Source organism: Sipha flava, unplaced genomic scaffold (assembly GCF_003268045.1).
Source record: "Sipha flava isolate LNK unplaced genomic scaffold, YSA_version1 176_pilon_pilon, whole genome shotgun sequence".
Lineage (NCBI taxonomy): Eukaryota > Metazoa > Arthropoda > Insecta > Hemiptera > Aphididae > Sipha > Sipha flava.
In genome coordinates this window covers 1,765,241-1,780,529 of record NW_020272062.1, presented here as the reverse complement: position 1 = coordinate 1,780,529, position 15,289 = coordinate 1,765,241, and the positions used below count along the sequence as shown (strand labels likewise).

At 30.9% G+C, this 15,289-nt stretch overlaps 1 protein-coding gene across 5 annotated transcripts in view; it reads right to left on the bottom strand.

Annotated features, from left to right (window-relative positions):
* The window catches only part of LOC112680301 (complexin), a 239,369-nt gene that overhangs the window by 23,098 nt on the left and 200,982 nt on the right, over window positions 1–15,289 (bottom strand). For all 5 annotated transcript variants that reach the window (XM_025550352.1, XM_025550351.1, XM_025550356.1 and 2 more), the window contains one exon: window positions 11,483–11,646. In XM_025550352.1, the coding sequence (XP_025406137.1) occupies window positions 11,483–11,646 (164 nt within the window). The remainder of the gene's footprint in view (window positions 1–11,482; window positions 11,647–15,289) is intronic.

Genomic DNA, 15,289 nt, shown 5'->3' with positions numbered 1-15,289 from the left:
ACAAGGAGTAAAAAAATTGTATATAAACGTACTTAATAGCCCGAGGATGTACGTAAGTCGAGCGGGTACGACTATTTTTTATCTTTAAACGTCTTTTTGTTACGATGGACAATAGAAAGCAAGAATGAAATATATGTATGTATAAGGGTAAAAAAATGTTTGGTTTTAGGCAATGGATTCGGTCTGGAAATTGCTTCGGGTAACAATAAGTACCCACCTCTCCTTGCACCTGTCACAGATGTTTATCTTTACTGAAAAATGTCGGCCGTTGTTAGTATTTAAGACGACTTCGACCGCTACGGTTACGATGGCGGAAACAATGGCCGTACAATACTATGCCCGAGGTGTCGGAGACCGAGATTATGATAACACATAGGGCCATTACTTCGGCGCGCGACGCGTGTATATACCTATGCACAGTGTACGTTATACGTACCGGGTCCGACCTACGAAAAGTTGCTTCAAACAATGGGCATAAAGTGCGGTTGGACTGGGTAGGGAGAATTATGTCTCGCGTAACGATCCAAAATTAACTGGTATTAGGCGTGTGCACCAAGTCTAATTTCGATATCATTAAGTATTCACAGCAATGATCCGCGATTCCCAACGGTCGCGAAGTAACAACCAAGTACGTGCGTGCGTACATATATGCATATTATCCCGGACGGAAGAACATGTTTCTACAAAGGCAATGGTTAAATATTTATACTGCGCGCGCACGCGTGAATATAGTTTTTGACGTTCCGCCGAAACATTAATCACATGACGCACACACACACGAAGTGACTTGAAAACAGCCTCGGGGAATATTATTGCGTTTCGGTTGTTGCGTGTGAAGCCCACTCAAACACGCGAACGTGCAAACAATGAAAATAACATTTTAATTCGGCTCGGCAGAACTTTTCAACTAATCAGTATCCCTCGATAGTAACAGCATCATAATTAAACATACGCAACATTCAAAGTTCAACAAATGGCTGCCGGTCCCCATTCTCGTTAACTCATTAATAAGTACACTTGTCATCGATATTATTCCAATTATATTTCCGGTTTACACAGAGGTTATGTAAATTTTTGTGATCAGATCATAGTCGTGAACATTGTTACCAGAGGCATCCGCGCGTAAGATTCGTTGAAATCGCGTAACGCCGTGCCGGTTAATCGTAAAACGAGAGAGTAGAGTTTTGTAATTTGATTTATTGTGTACATACCAGCACTGGCGTTTCATCCTTTTAACAGAGGCCTTGACATGATATACAAGAAACATGTTTTATATAAGTATATATATATAGCACGGAAAGAATTATACGGCTTCTGCATGTCTCTGGAAACCACCAATCGTCCAAAATAAACATCATATCTCAAAGGGCATCTCGACGTCAACCAATTCCCATAATAGGCCCTTCTTCCCGAACATCGCTGGGAACAATCGTTATTGTTGTCGATTTCCCCGATTTCACTATTCCTAGTGTTCCCTTCGAACTCTCGGTTAATCCACCCTGTCCATATGTCTATCCACCTGTCTATAAAATATATAACAATAATCTAAAACGTACCCACTTATTATCGTTTTTACTTCGAACATTGAAAGTCAGTCGGTACAGGAATGGTGACGTACTCGTATAATCGACGTGGTCTATTATCCTGTTTGTGCTTCCTCGCACACTCATTACATCGTTTAAATCGAATCGCACGGTGAGCACGAAAACTGATCATTTAGGACATTTCAGAGGTCGGCAACTTTTTGAACCACGCGGGCTATATTTTTTTTTCAAATGTTTATCAATGTTTATCAAGGGCCACATTAAAAAAAATTGTTTGCATATGATGTATACTAATAATTGTATTACTATTATATTTGATTATTTTACATAGAAATATGAGTGTCAAAAATACGAATGTAACTGGAAAAAATTGCTTTTAAGAAAAATTTAAAATTTTAACAAATTAAACATAATGGCTTACCTTTGTTTTCGACATTTTGTAAAATAAAACTATTACAAACGCGAAGTAACTATGCCTAATAGATTAAATATATTTAAAATTTTAATTTTTAAATATATATAAGTATATTTAATTTATCCAATGACTGAGTAGTGCAGCCATCATTATTTTCGACTCCGATTAAATAATAATAACAATTTTATAGATTAAACCAGTGCCGTATTTATAGGGAGGGCCGAGGGGGCCCGGGTCCCCTCCGAAATGAAAAACACCATTGTTAAAGATTGTTATTTTTAACATGGATATGTCTAATGGACATGGCTATAAAAAATGGCTTCGCGGGCTACATGCGGCCCGCAGGCCGCGGGTTACCGACCTTTTATTTAGGAGAATACGTGACATCAACTTCAATAACTACTTGGTTCTGCCTGTTTATGGGATTCAGATCAATAATTAACTATTATCAAACCAACATAATTTTATAAAAGGCAGGTAATTTTTTTCACCCATTTGTTGTCAAATATATTTTGTGTCGCGCCAGCGACTCTTGTTATTATTTTTTTCTGATAAAATTCGTCCAAAAATCTATTTAAATAATCGTAATCCTCTACAAAATCATCATTCAATTTAATTAATTCTAAACGAGATTAATTTATTGAACAATATATAAAAAAACATTTACAAAACGGAGTTCCACTCATCACATTACTCGTAATTAATAAATATATTATTTATATTATATTTGTACATTTCATACACCATACAAATATTGTGTTTTCGAATCAACTATTTTTGATAATAATGTATTAATTATTTTTATTAAAATTATACTATTTGTCAAAATCTAACAGTAAGTTCAATTGAGTTTTTGAATATTTACGTAAAAGTAATAATAAGATTAAATTACAATAAGTTTGCTATGCAACTTTAGAAAAATTTTTTTGATTGATGAGAATTTACGTAGAACCATAAGTCTATGATATAAATTAATTGATTCTATATTCTCAACAAAATTTACAGAGAAATCCAAAAAGAACTGAGCAAAAATAATGTATTATAACAAGGAAAAACAATGCGCAAACGTTTGACTAAGGATCTATAATGAGAAAATTGGTAGAAGAAAATCATGGACCTACAAATAATAAATAAACAGTAAACAATTACTCTCAGAATTTCTAAACAGCAATTAAAATTTTAATCATCATAAAATCTTTCCTATTATTATATATTAATTACAAGAGTTTAGTTTATATATACAGTAGAAATAAGTATCTGGGATTATTTTTAATTCAAAAAAATAACCAAAAACAATTTCGTTGGCAAATGATACACTGTCAACTTCATCATTTTATCGTTCGATATTTACAAGCATTTTCTAAGCTACATAGAAATTTGAAAAATGAACTTTTTAAAGCAGATGAGATTTTCAATTATTCGATATGTTTACATGTAAACTTTAAATCACTTATTCTATACCTAAATGGATACACATTTAATTAAACCAAATACTTTCTATTTTAAAACAATTATATATTTCCTTTCGTTCAAAATCTCAAAGAAAATATAATTTAACCAGAAAATGTATGGTTTCTTCTTCTTCTTCTTCTTCTTCCTTAGCTTATCAGCCCATTAAATTCCATCGCATTTATGGTTTCTTATAAGAATATAATTACAAAAATAATAATTAAAATTGTTTAAACCTACTTAGTATCATTTAATTGATGGTTAATTGAAAACTACTGGCTACCGACTGATTTTATATTGATTAATATAAAATATCTTTTAATTTATGTTTTGATATTTTATAAATATATTATTATGTACTGATATTATGTCGAGGATGATTCACTGTTTATAATTGGGTCCAGTATAGTATAGTTTTATTAGAAACGTTATTTTAATCTTTTTCAATAGATGTGGCAAAACCTTAATTTTCTTAATGTTGATAACAAACTACCGTTTGTAAATTATGGTAGAAAATAATAATTTTTGTATCTCAAATTAAAATGGTCGTTTTATACAATGAAAAACATTGCTTGGTAACGGTCGAATTCAAATTTAATTATCGCATTAGTTAATGGATAAAGGTATGTCAATATGATATAGTAAGAAAAATATTTTTATCAGAATTTGAATTCGTCTGCGAATACAAATAACTATATACTTCATTTGGTGTCAATGCTTCTTTAATGTTCTATTATTTTTTAATAATAGCGAATCCCGGATAAATTGTATTTTTATACAACTTCACTACTTGATAATTTAAAAAATAGCCTCCTTAGCTTGAATAATGATTTTAAAACAAAATTATGAAATTAGATAATTGTTATCAAAGTTTATTTTTATTATATAAAATAGTCTATATTAATATGTTTTTTATTTACTATAGAAACTACTTTGTTTTTAATGTTCGTAAAAAGATTGTTCATTTCAAATAATAAAAAAAAAATGTTTTGAAATATATTGTTTGTTATTTTTATTTACAGATTAAGATTCCGTTTAAGTATACATATAGAGATATAATATAATTTTTATTATTTCTATTAAACAAAGTACTAAAGTACTTACATAAAATATAAAAATGAAAAAATATTTTTTTATTTTTTTTTTTAGCGAGGATGGTTTTAGTTAAATGATTAAAAAAATATTTAGAGTATTGTGCACAATAGACAAATTTTAAATAAAAATATAATTACTGATCATAGGTTGTAATGAAAAATCATTGTTTAAGTGCAATTTATATATATATATATAAAATATACGTACTTATTTTAATTTTTTTTTGTTTTTTAGTACAACATCAAAAATATGTAGAGTATTATAAATTAATTCAAAGGAAAGCACATATATTTTTATTGAATATTAATAAAATAAATATTAGTGGGAGCGCTTAAACTGATTTACATTTTTATTTATTATTAATCGAAATAAAAATTGCACATCATCGTGTACCAATGGGTTATTATATATATATTTCATATATGACCTCATTTCAATATTAAGCCGAGGATGAAGCGTAAAAGGTACTTTTAATAAATACATACGATTAAAAAATATGAATTTATGATATTTATAATGCAGAAAAAAAAATTTTGGGTATATTAAAACGTGTTATTCGTTTGTGATCGTACCGTTAGTATTGACGAATTAATTTTTTTATATCAGCAGGAAAAATCGAGTTCAAAACTATATCCGTAATTAAAAAAATATCAAACGAAATGGAAATAACGCTCTCATGTATAAATTCGGAACGATCAAAGTTTAAAATTATATCGTTTAAAGAACGTTATTCTACCCAGGAAGTCCGGGAATGCAACCTATGAATGCGTATACAATTATTTATCCAACAGCTACACCTGCTTCCGGAACGGATAAAAAGTAATTTGTTTAATTATCCGTGTTCACCGTTTGCGGATAGGCCACCGTTTTTCATTTGAGTTAAGTTTATCCCTTACTGATTAATATATTGTACGATGACAATTATGTGTAATACGACGCACTGCCGAGTCGAGTCCCGAAACGTGCAGGCATGTATAAAAAAATACAGGAGAAAAAAAAGTGTTGGAAAAAAATCACCGTGATAGATTGAAGAGAGTTAGGTGGCTGAGGAGGGTGTAAATTACGATTAAATATTTTCTTTATTGACACGCAGCCGTCGTCGGCCGAGCCCCGTATACAGGTGTACTGCAGTGCGCTCCGTCCGGAGGTGGTTTGACACCGTATCATTACGGGATGCGTATGCTCACAGTTATTGTTGTAACGATATGTACACAACATTCACCCAAAACGTAGACCTGCGTTTTCGTATTGGCATCTGGGCACTCGCACGCCGCAACTGATGATATTAATCATAATAATTTACTGCAACACTGCACACGAAGAAACGTGTACGTGCGTCGTGTATACCGGTGTAAGCGTGCACGATGTATACAAATATAGTATACTTCAGACGAGTTTGTGCACCTACACACGGCTACCGAAAAGTCGCGGTCTGTTTCGCGGGCAGGGTCCGTCAATAGAAAAAGGATTTCCGTGATGGTGCGTTAAATATTCTTACGTTCCGCGAACCTGATGCATTATGTTCGCCAAGTACGCACCGACGCGCACGCGTGGATTAAGTAAAACAATACTTGTCAAAACCACATACTCTTATATAATCGGCATTCGGAAAAACAATCTTTTTTTCACGTTATCATGTCAGTGTACACGTACATGTATAGTCTTTGGTGTACGCGGTAATGCATGCGTTTATTTACTTGTTGTATTGTATACTTTAGTCGGTCGAGAGCGTGTTTGCGCCGAGAATCCCTTATTCTATAGGCTCTTTGGCGTGTTTATTTGTACGCAGTTTTACGGAGTACGTACTCGTGTATGCGTATGACGTTCAATGTTCACTAACAATGAAAACATTTAACCGTCCGCAGAGTCCGCTTTTCATCATTTTGCTTTTTTGTTTTTATATTTTTCCCCGCTGACAGTCGACTTATTATTTTAAAATAGATATGAAACATACACAAAAACGTTGATTACGATAACGTGTCATTTTCATCGTATCTACGCGATATTCATTTCAAACGTTGATCATATTACTTTTATTCGTATAACTGTGGTTTGTTTAAATTTAAAACGTTGTTACTTCGTGTTGTACTGTCGCTTTAACGTTTTATTTTGCTTTGCCAAGAGTTCAATATAAATAAATGATATCTACGAGGTGTCCCATGGTTTCGAAATTAATCCACGTGAGCGTTATTGTCAGTTGTCAACTTTGAGTACTGGTCATCAAATATACTCGTATTATTTAAAAGATTTTGTATACATACGCAACGTGTATGATTATGAATTCGGAATAAAATAATTGTACAAAATGAACAATGTATTTATGAAAAAAACTTTTAGGGAAATTGTCAGATATATTTTCATTGGTATTTAATAATTTCGAGAACTTTTGACTTTAAATTTAAACAAAGGCGATTTTTTCCTCTGATAATAATTAAATAGGCGAAAAAATTACAATACAAATAATAATACGAGTATGTGAATGAATAAACAAATCGTTTATATATTAAAATAAATAAATAAAAGCTTAGTAGGAATTTCTTTAGCGATTTATTTTTTCATATTCAGTCGCCATTTTATCAATTTTGTATACACCTGATAATTATTTTTCAATTTGAAATCGGTCGTATTATACAAATATAATAATACTTCAGACTAGGCTTTTATTTATTTATTTCTATATATAAAATATTTGTTTATTTATTTATATTTTAATTTACAAGTATTAATTATTTATAAATTTCAATTTTAATTTATTTTTTTATTATTTTTTACTAATAATAAGTATGGACATTTGTATACATTAATTGCGTAAGAGCAGCGATTTGAATTGTACGAAATTAAAAAAGCAATACACTAAAAGTAAACTCGTGGAATTGATGAAAAAAACTTTACCGAAATTAATTATGAAAAAATGATTTCAAAGATAAAATAATACTAAAAATATAAAAAGCTAAAATATAAAAAGCAAATAAAGATTTATTGTAAATTAAATAACAAAACAAATATCAATATGTATCAAATATTATTTTTAAACCTTTTTTATATAATTTAAACAAAGCGTTGACATATTATGAAGAAATATATTTGTTTTACAATATACACCACATATTGCAACTTCCGACTTATAATATACTAACTAATAGAGTTGACGTAATTAAAAAGAATGTGTTACTTTTAGACAACGACTATGATTATGGTACCATATCAATATTATGTTCCGAATCGTTGTTTATAATAATATCATATTATGGTTGTTTTTCGTAGTAGACATAAAAAAAAAAAAACAAAAAAAGGTAATAATCAAAATAAATTAATAAAAAAACGGTGGAATAGGATAATTAGAAGAAATTATCGCTGAAAAGACGACTATCGTCCGTACTTACGACCGTTATTATACCATCGTGGAGATATTAATGTGCGCGCGCGATAATAAGAAGTCCGTCCGCTGTCACAAACGCAGTAATGTTCGAAAAATACGAGGTAAAGTTTTAACTAAATGTTCTTCGTATATTGCGGAATATTAGGGGATGATGGCCGGAGGGCAGAATATTAAACCGCGTTATTATCCACTTGCTATAAAATTGCAGACCAACGACGTAGTAATGCGACGATCTCACACAGCCGCTGCAACCACCGACGCGTATAAAGCCGTATATAACCTCTCGTTTTATTTTCAACAAATCGAAATTTGTTCATTATATATATTTACCTAATCATTATTAGAAATAATAATAAATTATTATTTATTATAACGGTGACACACACGTTATTGGGATACGAAATCTGTTAAAAACAATCTTATAACTTACTGATAAAGAATTGATCAATACATGTGACAGTAGGTATAATATTATTTCTTATTTAAGTAACAATTAACCGACGTTCTACTTCTGATATTCATCATCTAAGCCTATTAATCGTTGGTCTAATAATAAATAATAAAAGTAATCGTTAAAAAAATAGTCATAAAACAATAGGGTTTTCTGAAAATAAAGTTTTTTTTTTTTTAGAACGCTTTGAATGCTGCTTGGAAAATGGAAAAAAGTTTGTAAAACCACTCTGGTCACCTCAAACAAACTATCAAAAACACTCTATCAATATTAGCCACATGCTATAACGGGAATTGTCAATATCCCAACGGAGCTGTTAAAGTGATAAATGTTTTCAAATTTAACGTTTCGACTTAATGCAATATTAAAATTTTAACCGATGGCTTGACGATGACAATACTGAAAAAAGTTGGTAATAATTACAATAAAAATAATTATGCTAACATGGAACGGCCATTGGTGAACTTTCCGGTGAAAGCAATTAAAACTTTGGAAATTAATTGGTTTATCGTATAGTATATATAAAAATATATATATTTCTTTATTTAAATAAAATATCTATCACCTTTAAGCAAATGCTTGTGGTGGTGGTAGAGAGTTATATAACATATTATGAACAATTTAATTATAAATAAAAAAAGCTGATAAGAATTGAATAATATTGAGATTAATATAAAGAATAAATAAAATACATGAAATAAAAAAAAAAGAATATAATAAAAGTAGTAATACATACAATTTGAATAATTATTAATAACAATAAATTACAACAGTTAAATATAGTTGCTTATTATTTAAGTATTAAAAATAAACAAATTTGAATTTTTTTTTTCATTCCTATATTTATACAATTCTCTTCTGTATAAAATATTTCCCTTTTTATATTTACTGACATTAAGTTGAAGTTTTTTGGACCTAGATAGTCTATGAATTTTTGACCAAACACTTTATTAGAATATTCCATTCTCACATCAAATGCTTTAATTTTTTTCTTTTAACTATTACCTTTTTCATATCCAGATAAGATTCAAAATTTTTAATTATGTAGACAAAAAATATTAGCTTATAAACAGAATGGTAACATATCTAATAACTTAAAATTTTCTTTAGTTGAATCAATTAACGTATTTTTACTATATCCTAAACATTTTTTATTGTAAAAGTTGTAAAGGTTTAGACGAATTTTGGTTTAGTCCTCCCAAACTAATAAAACATATTGGAAGTATATATATATATAAGTAAAGTTACATAATTTGAATCATAGAGATAAAAATAAAAAGTGCTTCAAATTGTTCATGCAATAGAGGCGTGTTTTTTACTATAGTTAGTTTTTTTCTCTGAAAACGCGTAAAGCGATAAAATAGTTCAATACTATTTAAATGTGTTTCTACATATATAGTTTTAAGTTTATGGTGAAAAGTTTAAGAAATAGAAAATGAACAACTTCAAAAACATGACGGATGTAATTTACCTATAAGTGACAGCACGAATAGATTAAAAAAGTTGGAAATAATAACACATTTGCCTACTCTCTCGTCGAACTTGATAAAAGTTTAGACTGTGCTGAGGACAAAATACCATTATTATGCCCTAATCGAATTGATGTAAAATTTTTAAATATATTGCCATCCGAAATGTCGAATGTCTTCGTCAACTTTGCAGAATTTAATCAAACGATTTTTAATTTATAAAATATATTCTAAAAGTCGACAAAAAGTATTTAATATTTGAACTTATTTGGCTAAACATTTTTAAAACATTATTTTATACACAGAAACCCATAAAACGATATAATAAACGTTGCTATTTTACCAAATGCTTGTGGCATGTGGATGAACCGTGAGTGGTATCCGGGTCAAATGCGGCATTAAGAACTTAAACGAGGATCACAGACGAGATGACGATAAATAAATAAACAAAGGTCGTCGAGTAAAATACTGTACTGAGGCGGGTCGCTCTAGAAGATGACTGTCTTCTAGTACAAAAGTAATAATATCCAAATGCACAAACAGTCCCAAAAGAAGCTCGGTTGTATAGTCACCAACTATGTGTAACCAACTACTAATGGTTATTACAAAAACAAAATATTGATCCAAAAAAATAAAATGATATTATAGATAGATTCAAGGATTTAGATAACTCGAATTCTTGACGGACTACTTTTCTTTCCACTAGTTTTGTATAATTATAGGGTAAAATGTGTTAGACATACAAACGCAAGAATTACAAATAAAATAATAAAAGATTTAAATAACAATTTTGTATAATAACAATTATGTTTAATTATAATAAGTACTAGACGTCATAATATCATATCAAAAAATGATTTATCGTTTCTTATTGGTGTTATGGTTAAACGGTAACAAAGAAATGACATGTAAATTAACATTATATTCGTTCGTACGAACTATCACTTAAACTTTTGAATTCAAATCACGATTTAATTTTACTAAAACACTCAATCTACACAACGAATATGATAATAAAAATATTATAATATTTTTATGACCATATTCGTGGTTTAACTAAATAAAACATTAAATTGCATAAATAATGTAATTATGCCCGTCACGCGCGAACGTCAGAGCTCGGGGTATTACCGAAAATATCATGTAAATCATACGAAATTGCACAGTAAACGAAAACTTTGGTTTTTATTTTTATTTTTATTTTCGTCCACACTGGTTCAGTTAGCACAACAATCGACACTATATTCCACGGTCGAATCGTTCTGCTTTGGTTATGGACGTATTCGAGGGTCATCACCCAGAACTGAATTGACCGATTCAACAATATGTGTATGGAGTGCATTATTATAATTTGGTCCGTCTGACCCGATAACTGATATCGGTTTTTTCGGTTCCACGGTGATTGTTATTATTGTTATTATTATTATTTATCTTTTTATCGTTGTTGTCACAGACAAAGGGGGAGCAAAATAAAGGACCGCTGTCAAATTTTCGGGATTCTGTTTGCCACATCACCATCGTGTAATATAGTAGCGGCGCACGGTTACGACCACACCACCGTGGGTCAGAAGAGAAGAGTTTTATTGCAATATTACCCTCTGGTCCCGTAGCGGAGACGTGCGTCCCCTACCCACCTTTTTCACCTCCCCCCCAGACTAAAGTTTAACATCATTATTTTACCTTATCTCGGATTTCTTGTCTCATTTTTTCCCTCTCTTCCTCCATCTTGCGATGTTTCTCTTTACGTCTCTCCTCGGCTTCTCGGATCGCTTCCAACCGTTCCCTCTCGGCTTCTGCGTTTTTCTCTTTGTCCTCGGCCGATTCACCGCCATCGCCTACTGCTCCTGTAAAAAAAAAAAAAAAGAAAAAATGTTTAAAAAATAAATATACAAGCATCTTTTGTTGTACACGTGCGCGCCTGGAATCGACGTCTTTGAAAATAAAATCTACTTTTAGCCGCAATTTAGATTATGACGATTGTTATAATATGTCATCCGTTTTTTTTTTTCAAATCGCTAGTAGATATCCATGGCGGAGATGGCCACTAGTGCCAAACTAAGTGTACATATTTTTCGTTATAATCTAAAAATTAATCATGTAGAGGCATTTATTGTATACTATATCGATTAATCGTCAACTATACTTCTCCCCTCCTGATCATAACTATAAATTCACGGTGTTATGGTATTATCATGCTTTAATAAATTATTAGTTCTATGTAAAATATTATTTCATTTTTAATCTTTAAACCTGAGTAATAAATATAGGTGATATAGATGAACAACGTAATAACATTAATACAATAAGAACGAATGTGATTAATGTACCAAACGTGCTTGGGTACTATATTATTATATTTAAAAAGTTAAACAATAACAGCGCGAGGTAATATTATAATTGGTAAATATGATTTAAATAGGCCCAGAGAATATGTTATTTTCACAGAAACGGGTATTGATTATTTTAAGTGACCATAAGTGGAAAAAGTATGTGTATAGTTATCATGATCATAACGAATATGTATACAAATAAACAAATGCCGTAATTAAAATGCGTTTGTCGTAAAATCGTTCAAATCGAGTCTCACGTCATAGAAAGAGCAATATTATCCGCGCAAAAAAAATTACATGAACCGATATTTCATGATATTATATTAATGCGATTAATATTATTACTATATCATTGTCCTAGAGTAAAAAATCTAAACACCGCATTGACGCGAAATGACGTTTTAGTGATACGTTGTTCATAGACTATGGTGCCTACGAGTTGTTTTCGATGTGTGTGTGTTACAAACAAACATCCCGTCCGGTACTATTCGGATACTATTTATATTAATGTCGCGTTGGCCGGCCGATTTCAGAATTTTTCATGAACTCGATATAATATTAATCCGTGGTTTACCAACTGTAAATTCGCGATGTATTACTATTACCGTTTTGGCGTATTGTTAACGACGACCGCGTGCATTGTTGTCATCCCGGAGAGCAGAATACAGAGCAACTGGAATATTTTAAATGATTTTACATGTTTATGTATGTTCCAACAGCTTCGTGAGTGTGTATTATTATTTTGTCGCAGGAAAAGTGCGCACGGCCTGCAAACGGTAATAACTCATGATTGGTTTCGCGTTCCTGGGCCTTTGTAATTCATAAAGCGACGATTTCGTATTGCGATACGCTGCATCAATTTAAGTACGTGAAGCATAATATGCGTGCATGTATAACGATGCATATAATACCAATGTGTAAATGATCATGTGAAATACAGAGAAACGCGATCGGCGCAGCAGTAGTGATGGACGATGGAAGCGATTAGTAAAAGGGTCGTTGTTTTCACTGCAAAAAGCGAGTGGACAATTAAGAATTATTATAGGTGCAAGCATATCAACCTCCTTTATTGTCTCCAACGCGATATTTCAGAAAAGTATCTCCCGCGACGACGACGGTGCACCGGTGTCGAGAGCAGTAGTAGTCGAGTACGGCCGTTTAAACGATATTCATAACCCAGGTTGACGCTAGCCACCGGGATCCGCGGAAAATCATCGAAACAGATAAACATCAAAATTGTTTGGTAATATTTATGTCGGGCTTAATCGCGTATTCAGCGAAGCCATTCGTTACAGGGATTGACCGTGCATAGAGACAATACACCCGTGGTTTGAACAGTCACGTTCTCCGGACGTGAAACATTGATGTAAGCTTGACCGAGTTGAAAAAAATAAAAATTGAACATTTTAATGTCTTATAAACGGTTCGATACCGATTTCACTCGGTATAGATTGTATACGAAAACGAATTCTTACGCACTATAACGTTTATTTTCAACCAAATAGCGTAATATTATAGTAGACCGGTTTAATATTATATGATCGTTGTTTAAAGCTTCATAAAAACGTCCGTTTAATCGATTGTTATGGAATCCTATAACTTGAATTTAATTCCTCTTGAAATGCTATTACTCCCTGTAATTTCACTGACTCAGTAATGTATTATTCCAATTATTATTTTTTTTTCGGGAAGCTATAGTTATGCGTCTATCCAACTTTTTAATCAGATTACTAACTATTCATCGGCTTAAAACTCTCGACTTGCGACAACACGTAGCTTAATTTCGATATAACCTCTTACAAAGGTCATACACTGAATTTAAATTATCTTTTCGTTATGTTGTGGTAAATCTAAATAATGACGTATCTATAGTATAAGCGTAAGAAGACTATATATATAGTTATGTTGATAAAACCGCTGATACCCAGCAACAGACACGGCAATATAAATACATAAGTGCTATCCCATATTAATTATTCAATTATATTATATGTTTTATAAATTAATATTGTTTTGGTTTTATATGTTAAAAAAAAATCACGTTGTCATAATTAAAAACACAAATGAACAACGAACATATAAATTGATAATATTATATATTGGCGTAGTTTCGACTGGAATACCGCTAATTAAACCAGTATAAGCTATAAACTAATTAGTCTATGATATAAACCATTGTACTTTCCGTGTATTTATAAAAATTCGTTAACACTACGATATCTTGCGGAGCGAGCAATGCACGAAACTAGACTACACAAAAACATCATGCATGGAACACGGTACTCGCAATGTTTACATATTATGTTCTTTATACAATTATGTTATAATATGTTATTAAAACTATGGAAGAAAAATTCAATTTGCTGGAGGGACAGCTGCCCACCCTGCTTCCCCCGTTCATACACCTATGATCTATACGCCATACTCTTTCAGCCGATTACTGCAGCTTATTACCTTGTCTTTATACGCTGGTTAGTGCAGTGATGGTGTAATTAATACTCATAATCATAAGGCTTTTGAATTAATCATTTAGTAATTATGTATTGAATTAAAAATAAATTGAAATGTAAAATAAATAAATATATATAGTAAATATATGTATATTTTTTTAAACATTTTTTTTTTTATCTGATTGCACTTTATTTAATTTAGGTCGTTATATTACGGAATTTAAGTCAATATTGTACAAATATCGCCATTGTAACTTATATCACATCGACTCTGCTTTGTAGAATTTTAAAAATATTTACTAATCCCGAATCAATGCAATAGCTGGTAAAAAATAAAGTGTTAAGTTTCCATGTTACTCCATATACTCAATAATATAATGATAATATATAAGTATATAATATAACGTAATAAATAATATAATTATATAAATAGATATTAAATTAAATTTGATACTTATTGATATGTTTACAATGAATTAATCCTCCGCTCTTTCGCATTCATTCTATAATAGTGATCATTATCAATGACTGTAACCGGGGGCTTACAAACTGCTAATAACTATCTAAACTTAATTCGACTCTTTTAAAAAACTTGTGTTTCTCGCCTGATAGTATAATTTGAATTTCCAGATGACCAATAAATCTACACTTTAAACGGTTGATGTTTATCACCTTATAGACTGGTATTGTTCTTCCAACAAATATTT